Here is a 22,494-nt window from a genome sequence, read left to right as displayed (position 1 = left end):
GAGAGTTCAGAGCCCATCACTGTGGCCTACAGCTTAAGCCACCACCTGCAACACTGGCATCCCCATGGGCACCAGTTCATGACCCGGCTGCTCCACTTCCCTTCCAGCTCCTTGCCTATGGTCTGAGAAAGCAGCAAAGGATGGTCCAGGTGCTTGGGCCCCTGCACCCACGTAGGAAGCGCCTAGCTGCTAGCTCCCAGGCTTGGCCACTGTGGCCACCTGTGTAGTAATCCAACAGATGACAGATTTGTTTGTCTGTTTCCTTAACTCTGCCTTTCTAATATGTCTCAAAAAGGAAAGAAAGCCCGGTGACTGCAAAATAATCAGTGGAAATAAAAGGCCTTAAGCTGAGCTACACACAGAAACTGCCTCCTGCACGGGTCTCAGGAAGAACTCGGTTCTGATCCCGGCAGCCCTGCTTGCCATCCAGCTCCCTGCTTGTGGCCTGGGAAAGCAGTCGAGGACGGCCCAAAGCCTTGGGATCTTGCACCTGCATGGGAGACCTGGAAGAAGTTCCTGGCTCCTGGCTTCAGACTGGCGCAGCACCAGCTGTTGCAGTCACTTGGGGAGTGAATCATCGGACGGAGATCTTTCTCTCTGTCTCTCCTTTCTCTTTCCCTCTCTCTGTATATCTGACTTTGTAATAAAAATAAATAAATCTTAAAAAAAAAAACCTTTCATTTTCTCTTCTTTCTCTGGCTCATTTGCTGGTTTTCTTGTAAGGAAAACTGTCCCCACAAGACAGGGACACATACCACTGGGGATAGCCTTTTTAAGATGTTATTAGTTCTTTGTATTGGAAAGTCATACTTACAGAGAAGGAAAGAGAACAATCTGCATCTGCCATCAGTTGCTTCACTCTACAAATGGCCACAACGACCAGAGCTGAGCTGATTTGACATTAGTGATCAGCCACTAGGCTGCCATTCTGGACCCTGGCTTTAGCATTTTTAACCACACAGTCTCCAGGAGACCCCAGCCAGGCAAGGGGAGCAAACACTTGGCTTGAACAGGCAGGGCCAAGGGCTCCACAGGCTGTGCCCTCTTGGTTCCTGACAACCCAAGCTCCTGAGCTAGAGCTTTCCATGAGTGATGAGCAAAGCAGAGCATTCTCCAGCGTGTAGCACAGGAAGTGTTCCATGATATTCCTCCTAACCAGGACTCCTCCCTCTGACGGGATTCTCGGAGAGGAAGCAAGTCGGTGCAGCCAATCCACCAAGTCTCCCTAGAATCTTCTAGGCTCACAGAAACAGTGGAGGCAGGGGGTTTGGGGGCAGTGCTAGTGCTGGGGAGAGGCAGGGACAGCCAGGTACTGCAGCACTGATGTCCCACGTGGGCCCCCAGTAGCATCCTAGCTGCTCCACTTCCCAGCCAGCTCCCTGCTAAAGGCCTGGGAAAGCAGCCAGAACATGGCCCAGCAAGGAAGACCATGTACCCATGGAAGACCACATGAAGTTCTTGGCTTCTGCCTGGCCCAGCCTTGGCCATTGAAGCCATCCAGGAAGTGAGCCAGCAGGTGAAGATGCTGTGTCTCTCCCTAACTCTACCTTTAAAGTAAACACATAGATCTTAAAACAAAAAATGAAAACACTATCACAAGAGTAGATTTGCACGGTGAGACCTGACAGTCTAGTTCCAATAGTGAAGCAGCAGCTTTCCAACCACATCTTGGCGAGAAATAGTCAAGCACTCCCAGAGGCTGGGCAGCAAGGCTCCAGCACGTCCCCTGAGGGGTCAGGCAGCAGAGATCCACCATATCCCTGAGGGGCTGAGGAGAACAACCACCATGCCCACCAGGAGCCAGCAGCAGGGATCCACTGTGCCCACTGGGGACAGGCAGCAGAGCACCCACCAGGGGACGGAGAGCAAGGATCCACTACATCCACCAGGGGACAGGCAGCAGGGATCTACTGTGCCCACCGGGGGACAGGCAGCAGAGCACCCACCAGGGGACGGAGAGCAAGGATTCACTACATCCACCAGGGGACAGGCAGCAGGGATCTACTGTGCCCACGGGGGGACAGGGAACAGGAATCCACTGCGACTACCAGGGGTTGAGCAGCACCACATGTCCTGAGGGGCTGAGCAACAGGGATCCACTGCACCCACCAGGGACAGGGAGCAGGGATCTACTACACCCACCAGGGGCCGGATAGCAGGGAGCCACTGCGTCCACCAGGAACTGGGCAGAACAGATCCATCCCATCCACAATGGGGCCAACACAGGCATTAGGGACTTACAGTGCAAGCAGCTCCTGCAGGCTCACGACATCCTGGGCGTGCAGATGCCACACAACTTCGAGCGGCAAAGACTCCTGAGGAGGGAGCAGCCAGATGTAGCACCAGGCTCAGGCCAGCCTGCAGCCCAAGGAGGGCAGCCTATGGACTGACACAAGGCTGACAAAGAACACACACTCAACCTGGGACTCGGCCAGGGTACAAAGGCACAAAGCACTCCTGTGCCCCACGTGGATTCCCCTGGTATCTAGGTATTCACCCTGGAAATTTTTCTCACAGTCCCCAGCTCTGCCCCCTGTGAGCATGAGGGCACAGGAGGCCTGGCTCCCCCCCTGAGCCCCTCAGGCACCTGGTGCTCCCACAGTGCTCCACAGAAGCCGTGGCGGGAGAAGTTGCCGCTCTCCACCAAGCGCCGCGCCAGCTGCAGCAGGGATGTCAGGCTCTCCTGTAAAGAGGCCAAGCCTTTCCTGAGCACCGAGCAGGGAAGCCCACCGCGTCCTGGCGAGGCCTCGGGGGACTCACTCTCTGCTCGTCGTCCAGCAGCTCCGCCGCCCCGGCACAAATGCGCACGACCCCGGCAGCCACCATCCGAGCCGACAGAAGCCCCACTGGAAGCCCCAGCCTGCAGGCTTCCTCCTGCAGAGCGGACCCTGGAAGACAAGGCAGAGCCCAGCGGTGGGACTCTGGGACACAGCCAGAGAACAGGGGCACCCCAGGACGCTACTGAGCCCACACTTCCTCACAGCCACCCTGGCTGAATCCAGCAAGGGCCACCGAGTGTCCACCTCCGGAGCTCCTGCTGCGTCCCTGGAGGGGATGCTCCCAGCCCAGACGGCCTCCATCCCCACGCGGACAGCAGCGGGGCGCGGCCCCGAGAGCCGTGGGGGACACCAGCTGGGGCTCCCGGCCGGGGAACCCTGAAGGAGAGCGGGGATGGGGCTTGCTCCCCTTCCAGGAGCCGCGCACTGCGCCCCGGCTCCCCGCCCACGCCCGCCGTCACCCCGCCGCCCTGGGAAGCCCAGCCCTTCGCTCACCGACGAGGGCGCCCCACGCGCGGGCGCGGGGCTCGGGGCCGCCGGCCGGACCGTCCTCCCCCAGGAACACAGGCCCGGGGCCGCCGATCTCCAGCAGGAGGCCGCCCACATCCCGGCGGCTGCTCAGGAGCCGCACGGCCGCGTCCTGCAGCTTCTTCTGCTCGCGTCCCGGGCTGCGCCTCTGCCTCCCGGCCCTGCCCGCTGCGGGACGAGACGGGCGCCATGAGCTGCCGCGCCCGGCGGGGCTCCAGGACGCCCGGTCCCCCGCGGGGCCCCGGGGGCCGCACACTCACCCAGCAGCTCGGCCCAGGACCTGCGGCGGCGCCCACGACCGCGGGACTCGGGCCCGGCCGCCCGCGCCGGACACTCCATCACGACCGCCGCGGCCCGCGCTGCCTTCCAGTTTGCTGCGCCCGCGCGCGTTCCCATTGGCTGGCGGCCGGCCACACCCCCGCGGGGCGGCGCCATGTTGGGGGCGGCGGCGCCATGTTGGGGGTGGCGGCTGCCGCGAGAGCGCGGGACAAAACGGGAAAAGTCGATTTGGGGCTGCCGATCAGCCACGTGTGTTCACAGCGTTATCTGGGATCAGCCGGTTGCGGCGCTGCGAGTTGAACCTCTGCCACGGCAGCCGTATCACACAGGAGCATCGCAGCTGGCCACCTTCCTGTCCGGCTCTCTGGTGTCCAGACCCTGGAAAGCAGCAGGACCCGGCGGAGCTCCTGGCTTCCACCTGGCCCAGACCTAGATGGGAAGATCTCCTCCGTTGCACTGTGGCGGCTGTTTACAGAGGACAGATGGACAAGTCGCTGGGTAGAGCAGGACAACAGGCCTTGAACAGGAGGGCACTGCCCAGTAGAATTTTGCCAAAAGGCATCCAAACACATTGGTTTGTGCAGGTGGGTCCTGGGATTCTTCTGGCTGACTTAAAGAAAAATTTATTTTATTTGTATTGCAAAGTTAGATATACAGAGAGGAAGATCTTCTGTCCGATGCATCATTCCCCAAGTAGCTGCAACAGCTGGAGCTGTGCCAATCCACAGCCAGGAGCCTGGAGTCTCTTCCAGGTCTCCCATGTGAGTGCAGCGTCCCAAGACCATGGGCCGTCCTCTACTGCTTTCCCAGGCCACAAACAGGGAGCTGGATGGGAAGCGGGGCTGGCGGGATTAGAACTAGCGCCCATTCAGCTCCCTATCAAGACATAGGAGATGGGCCCAGCACAATAGCATAGTGGATGAAGTCCTCACCTTGAACGCACCAGGATCCCATATGGTCCTGGGACCCTGCACCCATGTGAGAGACCCAGAAGAAGCTCCTGGCTTGGATTGGATCAGCTCCGGCCGTTGCGGTCACTTGGGGAATGAATCATTGGAGGGAAGATCTTCCTCTCTGTCTCTCCTCCACTCTGTATATCTTCCTTTTCAATAAAAAATAAATATTAAAAAAAAGTCACAGGTGATAAAAACACAAGGAAGCCACTCATCCAAAATGTATATACTTCACTATCTGAAAATACCAGTAAAAAAAAAAAAAAAAAGAACCAGTACCTGTATGGGATCCCTGCACATGCAAGGTGAGGACATTAACCACTAGGCTACTGCATGGGCACCTAGGTGACTTTTTTGAATGACATCTGATATTCAGTGTGTTTTTTGGGTACATACCTATATACCACATCCACAGAGGACGGGGGCTGCACCCTCACACATCCACAGAGGACCGGGGGCTGCACCCTCACACATCCACATCCACAGAGGACGGGGGGGGCTGCACCCTCACACACCCACAGAGGACAGGGGGCTGCACCCTCACACATCCACATCCACAGAGGACGGGGGGGGGGCTGCACCCTCACACACCCACAGAGGACAGGGGCTGCACCCTCACACACCCACATCCACAGAGGACGGGGGGGCTGCACCCTCACATACCCACAGAAGACGGGGGCTGCATCCTCACACACCCACATCCACAGAGGACGGGGGGGCTGCACCCTCACACACCCACAGAGGACAGGGGGCTGCACCCTCACACATCCACAGAGGACGGGGGGCTGCATCCTCACACACCCACATCCACAGAGGATAGGGGCTGCACCCTCACACACCCACATCCACAGAGGACGGGGGGCTGCACCCTCACACACCCACATCCACAGAGGACAGGAGGGCTGCACCCTCACACACCCACATCCACAGAGGACGGGGGCCTGCACCCTCACACACCCACATCCACAGAGGACAGGAGGGCTGCACCCTCACACACCCACAGAGGACAGGGGCTGCACCCTCACACACCCACATCCACAGAGGACAGGAGGGCTATGTCCACTTGCTTAGCCAGCTCTCTTGGTTGCATATTCTGTTTAGCAGCCCTTTCTGTGAGTGGCTATTTGAGGAATAGGGGTCAGGAACTGCATGTGGGTCCCCTGTGGGTACTGTTGGCACAGCTTCCTAGGGTACAGGTGAGCAGGAAGCAACACTGGGCTCAGAGCCCAGCACCCTGATCCAGGATGCAAGCACCTCAAATGGCAGCTTCACCCCTGCATCTGCCAAGTCACCCACAAAGAACTTATCAACAGCCCTAACTACCCAGGACCTCCAGGCACCCCCACCTCCAACACATAGGACTGTTCCCTGAACTTCAGTATGGCTGTGCCTGTCTTGCTGTGGTCTGGCAGGACCCCCACAAACACTCACCCAGCCAGGCTGCGTGTCAGCGTCTAATTGGCCCCCCGGGACACAAGGTCTGTACTGTGTCCGAAAATAACCCTGGTGCACAGAGCTGCCTTCTCTTGGGTTTCACTGTTCCTCCTGGCGGTGGGAGCTGACAAAGGCAGCTTTGAGGGCCTCTGCAGTAACCTGAGCCCAGCTCACACTGCACAGGATCCCATGGGAGGAGCTGGCCTGTTTCTCTGTACCCTTGCTGCTGCTGGGGTGGCCACGCAAGGCCCCGGTGAGCTACTTCCTTGAGTCTTAAGCCTGTTTCGTACCTTGCCCACCATGTGTGGTCACAGCCCACACAGACCTGGCATTTGGAGCCAGCTCACCTGCTGACTTACAAGATCCTGGAGGTGGGATGCTGTAGCCTGTACATCTGCTAAGATGCTCAGAGACCCCATCCCCTTGCTCTGAGCATGTGGTGCAAACAGCCCCTTTGCCCGAGAGCAGCACAGACAGGCAGCGTAGTGTCCACCTGTTCCCAGTCCCTCTAGGCTCACCCCAGAACGAAGGCAGATGCCCAGCTGGGCTCCTCCCTGCCTTTCCCCAGGCTGGCGTCTGTGTACAGCCCTCAGTAAATGGGCGTGGACAAACAGCTCATGGCACAGGTGAGCGTTTGGGGAGTGTGACTGCCCACACGATAGCCTGAGAGGTGACAGCTCCGTCCAGCACCACCTGCTGAGTCACCACATGCGGCACACTCACACACACGCAACCCTAGGGACAAGGGATGGCATTTGGGGTCAGGCCAAAGTCCCTGGAGCCAGGATTAGAAATGGCCTAGAAGCCCCTCCAGAGTTCTTGCCTCATGGTGTGTATGTGGCGGGGTGGGACACTGAGGCCCTTGAAGGTCCATTTCTAGTCGATTCCCGTGGTGGCCTAGTCCACAGAGCACCCTGCCCCTTCCAGGATCCATCTAACCTGCAGGAGGGGTCATAGCCAGAGGTTAGTGTCCTTCCCTCCCTCTTCCCCACTGGGGTCACTGCTGGGAATGACCTTTGCTCTTGCAAGGGTGAAGGGCAGGCAGGACCACATGTACCTTATGACAGGTCCCCTGGGAACCACACAGGGTCGCAGGGCCACAAGCTAGTTAGGTTGCATGATTTTGAGGCCCCACAAGGCTCTGGGTGCCTTTGAAGAGAGCCCACTACCGTGTTGTGAGCAAATGAAATGTGAGCCCCTGGGAGAGCAGGCAGCGGCTGAGCTGCCCCCTTTCCCAGGCACACTATGGTAAACCTCTGTGGCTGGTTACCACACACACAAATGGTGACCTGCTGGGGTGCCTCGGAGGAAAGCGATGGGGGCGAGACCTCCTCCATGAGAGGTTCCCCAGGTGTGGTCAGCTCAGGCGTGGGTCAGGCCAGCAGAGGGCGACCCTGGCCTCACACATCTGCCATGTCTCAGGTAGGGACCCCACTATCATTTCCAGTTCTTTCCTAGGGGAAGTCAGGGTTCCCTGTATGGTTTCCCAGCCTTGCATCCCTCCCTACTTTTAGGGTTCCTCCCCCAAAGCACCAGGGTGTCCCTGGCCTCCAGCCTCTCTCCCACATGGGGGCGGGGTGGGGAGGACGCAGAGAACCAGCCGGGCAGGGACAATGGTATCCCTGACTCCCCGTCCAGGAGGGTAGGACAGTCCTCGCCCTGCTGCTCCACTCCTGCTCCAGCCCTGGGGAGCAGACCTCACAGAACACGGGCAGAGAGCAAGGGCATGCTCACAGAGTCCTGGCTCCTCTGGGACGTGAACCCAGGGGTGGAAGACCCCCTGCTACCTTTCAAATAAGCAAACGTTAAAAATAATAATTTTAAAACCTCTTGGCTTGAGACAGTCCGCATAGGGTCTCGGGACTACGGGGCCCCTCCTTTCCCATCCTAGCAAAACTAGGCACCTGCATTTTTGCTCCTCTCCTGGTCGGGTCCAGCGTTTAGGCCTCCAGGGCATCTCCCTGTCCCGTGACTCTGACCCGGCCGGGGGAGGGGTAGGAGAGTTCCGGGGACCCCAACAAACTGGCCTTCGGGGTGCAGTGCACAGGCTCAGTGAGCGCCCATGTCCTGCCCACCCAGGGAGCCGCCCCCAGGTCACCGGCCGCGGTCGGGGAGCTCGTGGGTGCGAGGCCCCTCCTGCGTCCCCGGCACTTGCCCTGCCGGCACTGGCGCGGTCATTGCGGCGTCCAGGCCCGGGAGCGCCTCCACCCTGCGCGCGCGCTCCCGCCGGCCCGCCCCTGCGGCCGGCCGCGTGCGGGACCCGCCCCGCGCGCTGTCATGGGAACGGCCGGGCGCGCCCGCGGCGAGCATGGGGCGGCCATGGCCGGGGCCGGCGGCTGCGGCGGCGGCGCTGCTACCCCGGCGCGGCCCGAGCCCTCGGAGCTGTCGCTGCGGGAGGTGCTGCAGGTGTACGAGCAGCCCATCAACGAGGAGCAGGCGTGGGCCGTGTGTTTCCAAGGCTGCCGCGGGCTGCAGGACGCGCCGGGCGCCCGCATCCGTGACACGGACGATGTCCTGCTGCGCAGGGACGGCTCGGTGGGCGCGCGGCGAGTGCCCGGAGCCGCGGGTGAGGCGGGGTGCGGGGCCCGGGGCGGGAGGCGCGGTCGGGACACCGCCTGGGGACCTTCTGAAGGTCCGGCGGCTGCGGACGCTCGGCGCATCCTCCTGGGCAAGGACCCGCCAGGTCCTAGTGCGGGGCCGGGTCGGCGGTGCGGGGCGCGGCCCCGACGCGGAAAGGTCCAGGGGATTCCGGGCTCGGGCTTGCGGGGATGTGCGCAAGCGCCGCGGGGCGACTTTCTCTCTTGGAAGGGGCCCGGGAAGTCCACCCCGGATGGCGGCTTGCTCTGCCGCACTTTCTTCCCAGAGCAGTGGCCGTGTCTGCCTTTAGGGTTCGGTGGGAGTCCGTGGACAGGGGTCAACGCCACTGGGCTGGAGTGCAGGCCCAGCAGCACCCTGGAAGGGGTGGAGCCGCCGTCCATCCCTGTCCGCACACCTTGGCCCCTGTCCACCAAGAGCCCATAAAGGTGTTCCCCGGCGCGTGACCAAGTAGAACACCCTTACCTGGCTCCCCTTCCCGGCGGAGTTGAGCTGGGAACCAGGCAGCTTCCGTGGCCAGCACAGCATTGCTCTAGGTCTTGAGCGATGTCCCAGGGAGGGGTGGGGGCGCCTCGTTTTCCTTCTGGAACCACCATCAGAGGGATGTGCGCCTCTCACCGCCAACTTCGTGCTTGTTGGTTTATTGACTTGAAAGATGCAGCAAGAAGAGTACATGGGGGTGGGGAGGAGAGAGCATGCATGCCTCTGCTGGTCTACTACCCCAGGCATGCCGTCCAGAACTCAGCCTCCCATGTGGGTATAGGGCCCCTCTGCTGCTATCCTGGGAGCATTAGCAGTAGCTGTAAGGGAATGGAACGTTGTGACAGGAAGTGGCGCCTATGGGAGATGGTTGCAGGCGGTGGCTGTACCTGCTGTGCTATGGAAGCTGACCTTTGTCTTACTTTCTGATGCTGAACTTCTAAGCCAGGCACCTGTCCCTGCGTGCAAGCTGTGAATAAGTGTGAAGTCTCAGGGAGAGTCTGGGCATACTAGGCTTTCTGTTCTCACCAGGATGACTACAACAAGCGTTACTTGTTGAGAAGGCAGAGTTGGGGAGACAGAGACATGGAGGTATCTTCCATCTAGGAAGTGGGTATAGGAGGCAACGCCTGCTCCCTTTGACCCTGAACACCCTCTTGTTTGCTGAGCAAACACAGTTCCTACAGCTGTGGCTCCATGCCCATTTCCGCCTCTCGGTTCTTGCTGGTCTCTGAAGACCAGGCTGGTACAGGCACAGCTCCTGATGGTAAAGCTGGCTCATCAGGCAAGAGCAGCTGCAGGTAGTCTTTCCGCAGCTGTGGCCAGTCTGTGGGCCTCCTAGGCCCATCTTTCTGATCTCAGGCGTGGGCAGGCAGGATCCCCTCCAGGTCTGACTGATTGCTCTTTCCCCTTCAACATGCGTGAGCTCAGGGTCCAGGGGTCTGTGGCCTCCCTGAGGCAGGTGAATTCTCCTGCACCCACAGGCAGTCCACACTCTTTCATGGTTATACCTAGAAGGGAGTTCCAGGGCTGTACTCCTTGGCCTAGCCTGCCCTGACCATGCCTGCAGCCTCTGGCACCACACCCTGGGAGGGGGCACGGCATCTGTTCTGAGTGATATCAGACAGGTGACCTGCCCATGTGAGCTCAGGAGATAGGAGTAAAAATACCCAAGCCTACATCACAGGGGTCAGAACTGACCTGGCCAGGCTGACCGCCCCCCCCCAATTCCTGCTCTGTATCAAGATAGATCCCTCCCTGTCCCCACACACTTCCCATCTCCCATGGTGTCTGTCCCACTGAGAGTTACAGGGCCCTGCCTCTTCCTGTCTGTTCTGACACCCTGGGCTAGCCCCTGTTCACCTTCTAGTCTCTGAGTCATCATGTCTCCAGCTGATCTTCCCCCAGCTTCCCAGGAGGCAGTGCCATGCAACCCCAACTTCCTCCAGTGTGTCTAGTCTTGCCCAGATAATGGGCCCTAACATAAAGATGCACACAGCAGGGGGTACAGTGTCTGAGAGGGGATACCCCCGGGCCCACCATGACCCCATTTTCTTTTGCAGATCCTACAACAATGGTGGTACTGCCCAGCAACGCAGAAGCCCAGGTACTGTAAGCAGTTTTCAAGGTGACAGCGTCATGTGATTGAAAGCCATGAGGGATAAGGGTATGCAGGTGGCTAAGGGCCTCAGGATGAGCCTGACGTCTACCCTTGGGTGGGCGGCCTGGGCACAGGGAAGGGAGAGCCTGGCACCCTACCCGTGGTCAGGAAGGAGCCAGCAAATATGGTCTGTGACATTGGTCTTCCTGTGGACACAGCCTTTGGCAGGTAGCAGGTGACAGACTCAACTGCTGCCCAAGACCCAGTTGTTTCTACCTGCCAGAGGCCATATCCTGAACCTCTAACTCTCCCAACTTATCCATGTCCACCATCCCCATTACCCCCTGCTGCCCCTGACTCCTGGTGACCACCCACCTCTCCTTGTCACCCTGTAGACAGTGCAGTCACTGGGCTTCGCCATCTACCGTGCACTGGACTGGGGTCTGGATGAGAACGAGGAGCGGGAGCTCAGCCCGCAGTTGGAGCGACTCATCGACCTCATGGCTAACAGTGACTGTGAGGATGGTGGCTGTGGGGCAGCTGATGAAGGCTATGGGGGCCCCGAGGAGGAGGAGGAGGCTGAGGGTGGCCCCCGGGCTGTGCGCACTCTGGCCCAGGCCATGCGACTATGCGCAGCCCGGCTCACGGACCCTCGAGGCGCCCAGGTCCACTACCAGGCTGTGTGCCGTGCCCTCTTCCTAGAGACCTTGGAGCTGCGTGCCTTCCTGGCCCGTGTCCGAGAGGCCAAGGAGGTAAGGGGGACTGGAATCCCAACAGGCACCTGGGTAAGGGGTCTCAAGGTCCCAAGAGGTGCCCAGGCAAGAGCAAGGGGGTCTCTCCGGCTCCTGGAATGACTGTTGCCACTTGTGACTACAGCCAGGAGTGATTGTGTCCATCGTTGACTGTGTCCAGATGTGACTATACCCAGGTGACTGTCCAGGGGTGGTTGTGTCAGGGTGTGACTGTGGCCAAGTATGACTTTGTCCAGATGTGGCTGTGGCCTAGTGTGGTTATTGCCACCTATGACTTTGGCCAGTACTGAGCACCTGCTCAGGCACTCATTAACCCAATTGTCTATTTGGCCCGTTTGACAGCACATGTGAGCCACGCTAAGCACACGGAGTCTTAGATGTTAACCGCAGCAGTGGGAGGCAGGGTTGGGGAGGGGACGGTCAAGATGCAGACGGTTAAGCCGTCACTTAAGAGTATCCAGGATCAAAGTTCCCATCCAGCTCCCTGCTAATGCACACTCTGGGAAGTGGCAGTGACGTTTCAGAAGCTTGGGTCCCTGCCAGCCACGTGGGAGATGGAATTTGGCTTGGGCCAGGCTCAGCCCTGGCCTGTTGTGAGCATCTGAGGCATGAGCCAGCAGATGGAAGGTTTCTCACTATCACTCTGTCTTTATGTATGTAAATAAGCCAACAAACAGATGATTTGAAAAGAAGCAGGTAGGTGTCAGACTGCACCAGGAATCACAGTCGGGAAAGCGGCCAGGTACGTTCAGAACAGGTGGGCACATGGTCTGCCCTGTTGTCCCTGAGACAGCAGGATCACTGGCACCTGATGAAAGAAAGGACCTCAACCCACACCTACACTTGTGGCCTGACTGGGTGCCAGGTAGATCGTAGAAGGGTCCACAGGGGCACCATGTGACCTTAAAGCGTTGTTCATCCTTATCCTGACAGCATCTTGGGTGGGGTGAACGTTGCATCTACCAGTGGCTCTGAGCTGGTAGCTCAGTCCCCAGGCCTGGTCCAAATGCCCACTAGTTCTGTTTCATGAGAAAACGTGGTTGTAGATAGTGTGACTGGAGATGAGGAAGCCTGGATGTGAGGTAGAGTGACTAGATGTGACAAAGCCTAAATTTGAGGAAGTATGGCTGGACGTGAGGAAGTGTGACTAGATGTGAGAAAGTCTGCGAAGTATCACTAATATGGGGAAGTGTGGCTGGATGTGAGGACATGTGACTAGACGTGAGGAAGTGTGACTATTTGTGAAGTGTGACTGTGAAGTGTGGCTGGATGTGAGGACATGTGACTAGACATGAGGAAGTGTGACTATTTGTGAAGTGTGGCTGGATGTGAGGATATGTGACTGGATATGAAGTGTGACTGGACGTGAGAATATGTGACTAGATGTGAGGAAGTGTGACTGTGAAGTGTGACTATTTGTGAAGTGTGGCTGGATGTGAGGATATGTGACTGGATATGAAGTGTGACTAAATGTGAGGATGTGTGACATGAGGAAGTGTGACTGTGAAGTATGACTGGATGTGAAGTGTGATTGGATGTGGGGGAGCCTAGACATGAGGAACCATTAGATGTGAGGGACATGATGCCAGGACATGACAAAGTCTGGGTGTGAGGAAAGGCAACTGTAGTTGAGGGAGCCTGGATAAGAGGAACCATAACTGAATGCGATGTGACTGGACATGAGCAAGCGTGGCTGAATTTGAGGTAGTATGACTGGATTTGACAAAGCTTGGATGTGAAGGAGTGAACCTGGACTGGTGAGTCATGTCCACGCTCAGTCTTGGCACCAACCAGGTATGTGGTCCTAGATGCTGCAGAAGCTCGGGGAGGATGAGCCAATGGTGGAGAATCCGCAGGTGGAGCTCGACAACCTGGGACGCACTGACTGGGTGAGTGGGTTTCCTCCAGATGGGGGCACCTGGAGGGCTGGTGCCTGTGATGCTGAGGGCCGTCTCTCTCCCCTCGGGTCAGGCCCGGCTGTGGGTCCAGCTCATGAGGGAACTGCGCCACGGGGTAAAGCTCAAGAAGGTGCAGGAGCAGGAGTTTAACCCCCTCCCCACTGAGTTCCAGCTCACACCCTTCGAGATGCTGATGCAGGACATCCGCGCCCGGAACTACAAACTGCGCAAGGTCATGGTAAGCAAACCCCCTGCCCACCATCCCTGCTGGATGAGAGGGAGGCAGACCTGGGCCCAGGGGGGAGGGGAGATTGGCTCTGAAGTTCAGGCTATGGTCATGTCACCAGACCCCAGCATCTGCCCTGCAGGGTACAGCCCTGTTCATCTCTGTGCGGGCCACCTCTGTCCCTGCCAGGTGGATGGGGACATCCCCCCAAGGGTGAAGAAGGATGCCCATGAGCTCATTCTGGACTTCATCCGCTCCCGGCCTCCGCTCAAGCAGGTTAGTGCCCTCCTCAAGGGGCTGCTCTCTGCCTCAGTCTGCAAGGCTGGGCGCTGGCACTGGAGGCTCAGTTCTTGGACCTGTGTCCATCTGGGCAGGGTCATTGGACAGCCACCATCCAACCTCAGAGCACACAGGACTTGCCTCTCAGTGTGACACAGGTCACACTGCCTCTCTGCCCACCCTCCACGCTGTCCCTGCAGGTGTCAGACCGACGGCTTGGCCCCCTGCCTCAGAAGCAGAGGACCCTACATGAGAAGATCCTGGAGGAGATCAAGCAGGAGCGGAGGCTGCGCCCAGTTGGGGGCCAGCACTGGGGGTCCCGGGGTGAGTTGAGGAGGGGCATGGTGGGCCCAGTGTTGCTGCAGGCAGAGGCTGTAGTGCTGTGGCTCCTGGAGGGGGTCACCCTGTCAGGACAAAGTGATCTTTGTATCTTACTCTTACAGTTGGTCACTTGCTGCTCTGAGGTCTTGATAGGACCAGTGTCAACGTTTTAGGGGAGAGTATGTTTGCTCAGGCTTCCGAAACCCCTAATTTCTGGGATTCTCTGAGTGAAGCTGTGTGGGAGCTTGGCCTCCAGCTTGTCTCCCTAAGTGCCTGGGCAGCTGTCAACTAGGGTCTCCCCTGCCTGTCACCCACTCCTCCTGGGTGGAAACTTATCTTTGTCCAGGGATGGGGAGCCATCAGTCAGGTCACCCTTGACCTTGCTCACCATCCACACCCCCCCCCCAGGGTTTGGTTCTTTGCCCTGCCTCCTTGGTGCCTGTTCCGGGGACATCAAGTCCACCTCCTGCATCAACCTGTCTGATGTGGACGTCAGAAGCAGCCCCCAGCGCCCACGGCCACGTGTGCTGCTCAAGGCACCCACCCTGGCTGAGATGGAAGAGATGAACACCTCTGAGGTCAGCCCATAGGCTCAAGATGAATGAGGCCAGGGGCCCAGAGGCGATGAGCAGTTCTGGCTGAGTGGGTGTCACTGCCGTGTCTGGCAAGACCCGTAGGGCTCCCCACGGCCATGGCCACTCAGGAGCAGGCTTGGGACTCGGGCACCCCTGTCCATCAAGACAGCTCAGAAAAGCGACTCTGGGACTGTAGCTTCGGGCCACCTCTTTCCACAGAAAAACAGGTGTGACATCACAGTGACTCCACATGTGGTAGTGAGCAGACTGAGCAGCTCCTGCTCCAGACAATCCCTGTCCCTGAGCGAGGTGGCTCCTCCTCCTGGGTCCATCTCTTCAGGACTTGGCAAGAGGTTTAGGGAAAGGTGTGGGTACTGAGCCACTGCCAGGACTCATGTGTGACGTGGGAGGGCTGTGGTAAGTGGGGGACAGCCTGGACCTGGCAAGTCAGTGCTGGTCTGTGTCTGCTGTGCCCACAGGAAGAAGAGTCCCCATGTGGGGAGGTGACACTGAAGCGGGATCGCTCTTTCTCAGAGCATGACTTGGCACAGCTGCGGAGTGAGGTGGCCTCTGGCCCCCAGCTTGCGGGAGGTGTGGAGCCCAGCCGGCCCCGAGTGGGCAGTGAACACTCCTGGAGACCCCACAGTAGAGATCAGGGCAAGTGCTGGCCCCAGTCCCACTCTCTCCCCTGTATATCCCTAGAGCTATGGCTCTACCTGGGCTGCTGTCCCCACCTGCTGTGGGACCATCCGCTGTCCCCACTGTCCACTTGCTCCCCTCCTCAAAGGGCCTGTGCTCTTCCTCCAGACTCCCACCCTGGGAGTGTGCAGTCCCCACCTGATGCCAGCTTCCTCCGCTTCAGTGTTCTGGGCCCAGACGACAGACCAGAGGCCTCCACGGCCCCAGACTCCAAACACCTGTGGCTGGTGAGTAGTGGGCAGGGAGACCAGGGTCTGAGGGCAGCTGCTGGGGATCAGGCCTGCCTGAGTAGTGCCCAGGAAGCAGGCAAGGCAGGTCTTTGCCAACCCTGCTGTGGAATGTTGGACCTTGCAGACAGAGGCTGGGACTTGGCACTCAGGATGTAAAGCCTGTTATTGAGTGGGTCCTTGGCTACCTGCTGTGTCCCTCTGGCCAGGCTTGTGGTACAGCAAGTTATGCAGTTGCTGGCTGGGACACTGGCATTTTACATCAGTCAGTTCAAGTCCTGGTTGCACCAAGATTTTTGGTTTTGTTTTTTAAAGATCAATTTTAATTATTTGAGAGGCAGAACTACAAGGAAAGTGGGAAGTCACACAAACAGTTTGGGGGGTCCTCCATCTGCTGGTTCATTCTCCAAATGGCTACAACATCAGGGGTAGGCCAGGCAGGGGCCATGGACTTCAGCTGAGTCTCATCTGTGGATGTAGGAGCCCAAGCATTTGGGCCATCATCTGCTGCTTTCCCAGGCCCAAGAGCAGGGGCTGGGTTGAAGTGGAGCAACCAGGAATCCAACTTGAGTCCAAGGGGGATGAATGCTGTAGAATGTAGCTCAGCCAATTCCGCCATAGCACCAAACCCAGATCCAAGCTTCCAGCCCACTTTCCTACTAATGTACCGGACGCAGCAGGTGATGGCCCAAGTACTTGGGTTCCTGGCGCCCAGAAGAGAGACCTGGCTGGATTCTCTGGCTCCTAGCTTCAGCCTGGTCCAGTCCTGGCTTCTGTGGGCATTTGAGGAATGAACCAGTGAATTGTCACTCTGCCTTCTAAGTAAAACTCGAGAGTCCCAAATAAATATAGGGACCACATGTTCCAAGTAGATTTGCAGCTCTGGGGTCTGAACACTGTTCATGCCTCATCCAAGGGGCAGGCTGTGGTCTCTGCACTCAGCGTAGTGGCCTCAAGCTCCGAGGGGAATGACTGTACACACGTAACACTGTCAGCCAAGTCAGACAGGATACAAGCAGGGTCCCTGGTCCCGCATGTGCCCGCAGCTTGCACCCACCAGCAACACACAAATCCTGCCTCCTCTGTGGCAACAGTGGCTTTTTGAGCTCTGCAGCCTGTGAAGGGCTTTCCACGTATGACCTCAGCAGCATTGAAACAAACAGCCCATTTCACAGAGGAGAAAAACTGAGGCTTAGATTATGTTGAGTTTTGTGCTAAGCACTGGTGAGGTGGAGGGTGGGATGGGTCAACAGGGACATAGGACACAGTCATGCTGCAACCTGGAAGAGAACAAGGTGTTTACTAGGTGGGGGGCAGCAGAGGAAGTCAGGGGCTTCAGTGTTGAGGAAGCCAGCAGCCTGTTCTGTCGTCGGCCTCCACCCAGGAGTTCAGCCACCCTGTGGAGAGTCTGGCCCTGACGGTGGAGGAAGTGATGGATGTGCGCCGTGTGCTGGTAAAGGCAGAGATGGAGAAGTTCTTGCATAACCCGGAGCTCCTCAGCAGCCTGAAGAAGGGGAAGGTAAGGCCCCATCCCCTTCTGCTGGCTCACTCAGCAAGTGGGGTGCTTAGGACACCCTCCCCTAACCCTACCCGGAGTGTGGGACCATGGTGGGCTCTAGCCAGGCGCTTCCTCACAGGTTTGCTGTTGCTGCCGAGCCAAGTTCCCCCTGTTCTCCTGGCCTCCCACCTGTCTCTTCTGCAAGAGGTGAGCCTTCTGAGCATGCCCTGGCCACAAGTTTACCAGAAAAGGAGGTAGGACACCTCCAGACCAGGGCTGGCCTGGGACTGTGACTTATACCACACTACATTGAGTTCATAAGTTCCAGAATTTTAACATTTATCTAATTTAGATAGCTTAGCCAGAACAAACACATTCTACTCAGACATACACAAAAACAGGCTGGCAAAGGATATGGGACCATGGTTTTTAAGATACTGGGTGTGGAGCCAAGGAAGGGACCCTGACAAGGATGAAGGATGTTCTCAGGACAGTGTTGCAGATAGGCGAGAAGGGCACAGAACCCCAGGACCTGCCTCAGAGGCCCCCCTCGAGAGCTGAGTGCATCTGGGCAAAGGATAGCCTCCAGCAGGGCTTGCCCAGCTGTAGCCCACGGGCCAGTGTGGCTGGATGGCCATCCCCACCCATTGATTTGCCAGACTTCAGAGGCGCCATCCGTTGATTTGCCCTGCAGAGGCACCACTCACCTTCGTGCTAAGCAGCCACTTTCTGCAGTGCACACAGACGAGAACCTATATAGATAAATTCAAGAGGATTCAAGTCATATACAACAGATTATCTGATCATGCTGAAATAAAATTAACCTCTGGGTTTGCTGACAGTGGATTAGAGATCATTCATGTATGAAGACTTAGTTATACACTTCAGATACATTTTTGTTCACGATGCTGCAGTAGTCTGGAAGTGGAAACCTCCTTGCTGGCCAGGAGCATCCCCATTCTCTTTTTTCAGAGTCTTACTGAGTCCTGCAGCTACCGGGGCGGGCAGGGGCAGGGATGGTATGGAGTGACAGTCGGGTCCTGCAGTAACCAGGGGTAGACAGGGTCTGTCTGGCCCAGGACGCATGGGGTGCCAGTGGGGGATATGCAGAATCAGCCTCTTCACCGCTGAATTTGCTCCCCTTCCTTTCCTTCCAGAGCTGTCTGCGCCTCCTGCAGCATGAAGGTGAATATCCCTGGGCTCTGAGCGACGGGGGCAGGAGGTCCATGTCTCCTGCCCTCACCAGGCTCCACAGCCACACCTCTCCTCAGGCAGGACCCTTCTTCCCTGTACTTCTCAAGACTGTGTGTAGTTTTTAAAGACCTGATAGGTGTTTTTTAAATTATTATTATTATTTCATTATTTATTTGAAAGAGCAACAGAGACAGAAAGATCTTCAATCTTCTGGTTCAATCCCTAATGTCCACAATGACTGGGACTGGGCCATCTTCCTTGCATTTCCCCTCTGAAATCTTAGCTTTGGCCATCACCTCTGGGGGACACATGCTCAGAGGTGATGAACAGTAATGCTTAGATGCATTCAGTTCCTAGATACTTCTACCATTACGTCTCTCTCTTTTTTAGATTCTTTTTTATTGGAAAGGCACATTTACAGAGAAAAGGATATAGAAAGATCTTCTGTTCACTGGTTCACTTTCCAAATGGCTGCAATGGCTAGTGCTAAGCCAGTCTGAAGCCAGCAGCTTCTGGGTGCACATGGGTGCAGGGTCTCAAGGCTTTGGGGCATCTTCCACTGGTTTCCCAGGCCACAAGCAGGGAGCTGGATGGGAAGTGTAGCAGCCGTGACATGAACCAGCATCCATATAGGATCCTGGAGCGTGTAAGGCAAGGATTTAGACACTGAGCCATCATGCTGGGCTATCATTGCATCTTGGCCAGGAAAAACTCCCACCTCATGAAATGCTGCCCGATTCTGTCCATGCCTGGAGGAGCAGGCAGCTCAGCAGGGTGTGCAGAGACCACAGTAGTCGGTAGCACAGCACTCTGAGCACACAGTGGGCCTGGGCCTGGGAAGGGAGTCTTGTCCACTTGCCCTGTATGTGTTGCAGATGAAGATGCCTTCCAAGAAGTTTGCACACATCCCTGTCTACACACTGGGCTTCGAAGGTCCACAGAGGGCGTCGGTTGCCAGGGCCTCCACAGCCCAGAGAAGAGATATCTTCCAGTATGTTCCCTCACCTCAGGTTCCCTGTGACTGGCTCCTCAGTCACATAGGTGCTGGGCTGAGGAGGCAGGGACCTTTCCGAGGCCATGGAAGCTCTGCTGCTGCATGGAGACAGATCAGGAGGGCTCTGGGAGATGGGGTCGGGAATCCGACCTGGGTGGTTGGGGCTCGGGACTCAAGTTCCTGTCAAGGAAGACTCTTTGCTAGCATGAACTCTTGAGGCGCGTCCATTCCTGGGATCCACATGGGGACCTGGGGAAGAGGGTGCACTTGACATCTCAGCAGCTGGTTCCTCCCTCTGCCCTACCCAGGTCCCTGCAGGGCCCGCAGTGGCGGAGCGTGGAGGAGGCATTCCCCCACATCTATACCCACGGCTGTGTCCTGAAGGACGTCTGTAGCGACTGTGCCAGGTTTGTGGCTGACGTGGTGCACTCCAGCCGCAAGAGTGTGGACGTGCTCAATACAACGCCACGCCGCAGCCGCCAGACCCAGTCCCTCTACATCCCTCACACCGGGACTTTGGACCTCAAGTGACAGTCCCAGAGAGAAGCTCAGTACTGAGCTGCTCTGGGTCCTAGGGTACAGCCACCCCCAGCTTCCTGAGCTGTGCATGTACATATATACATAGATAGATCATTTATATAATATATACACGCAGCCTACGTTTCTACCTGTGTCTCCAGCTGTCCTTTGTGGCCAGGCTCACTGCAGGTCCCAGGGAAGGTTGATTCTGAGTTCCTTGGGAAGACAAGTGGGTGGGGGCAGTTCTCACTGAGATCTGTTCTGGATCTGGGGGGCGGGGAGGGTCCTGCCACAACAGCTTCTCCCTGGCTACAGTCTAAGTATGAACAGGACGCCTGGGGTCCCACAAAGTCCCTGAGGTGGAGTTTGCTCCCTGATGCTGGCCTGGCATCTGCAGCCCTGTACACACTGGTCACTAGCCCAGAGGATGGTCCTGATGCAGAGAGGACACATGCTGCTCCTGGCCTCACAAAGTCTTCCACCTGAGCCCACGGCATTGGGCACCTTCCCTTGGGGCCAGAGTGGCCACCTTGGCTCAGTGGTTGAGTGTCCCATGACATGAGGCACTTCCTGTTGACAAAGCCCCAGCTGCCACCTCTACCAGCTTCACATCTTTGGACAGACTTCGCTGAGCTGCTTGGCACTCACTCTAGCCGCACCTGCAGGCCTAGGGCTACTCTGGACATCATCTCCAGAGACAGGAAACCCTGGGTGGACCACAGGCAAGGCTTGTGTCAGTTCCTGCCTGCTCATAGGGACCCAGGAGGCGAGTCCTGTCATTACTTTACCTGACAGTGAGCAAACTGACGTGAAGGAATCTGGCCAAAGACATACAGCCTAGGAACATGCTGAAACCCCAGTGAAATCTGCAAGACAGAATGCTTTCATTTTGGAGTACAAGAAATTCAAATACTCAAAACTAGAGCAGATCCCGGCACCATAGCTCAACTGGCTAATCTTCCCCTTGTAAGACTCCAGCATCCCATATGGGTACCAGTTTGTATTCCAGCTGCTCCACGTCTCATCCAGCTCCCTGCGTATGGCCTGGGAAGGTAGCAGAGGAACCTGCACCCACGTGGCAGACCTAGAAGCTCCTGGCTTCAGGTTGGCTTAGCTCTGGCCATTGCAGCCAGCAGATGCAAGATCTTCACCTCTCTGTAAATCTGTCTTTCCATTAAAGATAAATAAATCTATAAACAAAAAGCTAGAGCGGCCAGCTCCCAGCTGTTCCTTCAACGCATCATAGATTTCTTTCCTGTTCCTGGATTTTCATTCCCTCCCCCTTAAAAAACAAAACAAAAAACTTATCTGAAAGGCAGAATCACAGAAAACAGAGATCTTCCATATCTTGTTTCCCTCCTCAGACAGCTGGGCCTGGGTCAGGCCACGCCAAGCGCCAGTACCTCCACCTAAGTGTCCCATGTGGGTGACAGGGACCCAGGGACATGGCCATCTGCTGCTGAGAACTGAGTGTAGCAGCTGGAACACAAACCAGCACATTTGTAGGACCCCAGCGTTGCAGGCCATGGTTAATTCCCTAGCCACTACTGAGGTGCCTACATCCATACTAGTGGGCCAATTTTTTGCTTGAGTTCTTCGGTTTCTGCTACTCACAAGGCAGACCCCAGAGTTTCTGGTCCCTGACCAAGGCTTGGCCTAGCCCTGGCTCTGTGGTATGCTAGAGTGAACCAGACTGGAAGATCCATCTCTGGCTCATTTTCCGCCATTCTGCCTTTCAAACAAATACATCTTTAAAAAAGACACGAAGGAAACAGGGGCAGAGGGTCAGGAATGCACAAAGCTGATGCTGCCTGGCACACCTGCAGGCAGACAAACCTGGGAGGTAAATGCCTTCATCACCGATTCCACCCGGGGAGAAGCTGGCACCGGCAGCATGTCCAGCTCCCAGCTGCAACCATAGGGAGACTGGGTTCTAATTCACATGAAACACTTGGAAATAAAGCATATCCTATGGGTAGACATGTGGCCTAATGGCTAAGATGCCTCCCAGGGACCCAGTGTGATAGCTCAATTGGCCGGTCCTCCACCTCCAAGTGCTGGGATCCCATGTGGCCACCGGTTCATGTCCCAGTTGCTCCACTTCCCATTCAGCTCCCTGCCTGTGGGCTGGGAGGGCAGCAAAAGATGGCCTAAAGCCTTGGAATGCTATACCGTGTGGGAGACCCGAAGGAAGCTTGTGCTCCCACGTTCAGATTGATTCAACTCCAGCTGTTGTGGCCATTTGGGGAGTGAACCAGTGGATGGAAGATCTCATCTTTGCTTCTCTCTGTAAACGTGCCTTTCCAGTTAAAAAGGCTTCCATTCTCTGTCAGAGTGCCTGAGTTTCATCTTTGCATCTTGCTTCAGATCACCCAGGCCAGACACCGTAGGCACTGGAAAAGCATGCCGCACAATCAGCCCAGGGGGCCTCCTGGACCTGAGAAACAGAGGCCGCCTGTGACTTCTCAGAGCCAAGCTATCTCCGCTGTGGGCCAGGCCCAGTTCATTTCTCTTGTGTACACAAAAGCAGCTACAGCCAGGTCTTCCCGAGTCACATCTCTAGGCCAGGCAAGACACGGTGCGATGCGTCCATCCACTGGACCAGTTAACAACCAGCCCGGTTCAATGCAGGCAAGGCTGGGAGCAGGCAGCAGCTCTGTGCCAGC

At 57.2% G+C, this 22,494-nt stretch overlaps 2 protein-coding genes across 3 annotated transcripts in view; one reads left to right on the top strand and one right to left on the bottom strand.

Annotated features, from left to right (window-relative positions):
• Nucleotides 1-3,740, bottom strand: part of FANCA (FA complementation group A) — a 35,393-nt gene extending 31,653 nt beyond the window's left edge. The window contains exons 1-5 of the mRNA XM_040982145.1: nucleotides 3,566-3,740; nucleotides 3,273-3,473; nucleotides 2,761-2,888; nucleotides 2,588-2,683; nucleotides 2,242-2,315 (exon numbers count right to left, since the gene is read on the bottom strand). Coding sequence (XP_040838079.1) covers nucleotides 2,242-2,315; nucleotides 2,588-2,683; nucleotides 2,761-2,888; nucleotides 3,273-3,473; nucleotides 3,566-3,740 — 674 coding nt within the window. The remainder of the gene's footprint in view (nucleotides 1-2,241; nucleotides 2,316-2,587; nucleotides 2,684-2,760; nucleotides 2,889-3,272; nucleotides 3,474-3,565) is intronic.
• A 4,529-nt stretch (nucleotides 3,741-8,269) lies between these two features.
• Nucleotides 8,270-19,841, top strand: SPIRE2 (spire type actin nucleation factor 2). 2 transcript variants are annotated; one of them, XM_040982203.1, is made up of 15 exons: nucleotides 8,270-8,537; nucleotides 10,609-10,652; nucleotides 11,042-11,398; nucleotides 13,207-13,287; nucleotides 13,370-13,534; nucleotides 13,712-13,798; nucleotides 14,002-14,125; nucleotides 14,531-14,700; nucleotides 15,177-15,423; nucleotides 15,574-15,623; nucleotides 17,008-17,142; nucleotides 17,261-17,328; nucleotides 18,279-18,306; nucleotides 19,191-19,306; nucleotides 19,618-19,841. In XM_040982203.1, the coding sequence occupies exons 1-15, from the start codon at nucleotides 8,291-8,293 to the stop codon at nucleotides 19,838-19,840; spliced, it is 2,142 nt and encodes a 713-aa protein (XP_040838137.1). In that variant the 5' UTR covers nucleotides 8,270-8,290; the 3' UTR covers nucleotide 19,841. The 2 variants fall into 2 exon arrangements, with proteins under 2 accessions (XP_040838137.1, XP_040838136.1); XM_040982202.1 differs by having other exon boundaries at nucleotides 8,291-8,537; nucleotides 15,177-15,370; nucleotides 15,521-15,623.
• Nucleotides 19,842-22,494: the final 2,653 nt, after the last annotated feature.

The sequence above is a fragment of the Ochotona curzoniae genome, unplaced genomic scaffold (genome assembly GCF_017591425.1).
Source record: "Ochotona curzoniae isolate NIBS_2020 unplaced genomic scaffold, NIBS_Ocur_1.0 contig_3622, whole genome shotgun sequence".
In the NCBI taxonomy this organism is placed as follows: Eukaryota; Metazoa; Chordata; class Mammalia; order Lagomorpha; family Ochotonidae; genus Ochotona; species Ochotona curzoniae.
The sequence above is the reverse complement of the archived record's forward strand: the minus strand, read 5'-3'. Positions and strand labels throughout refer to the sequence as shown.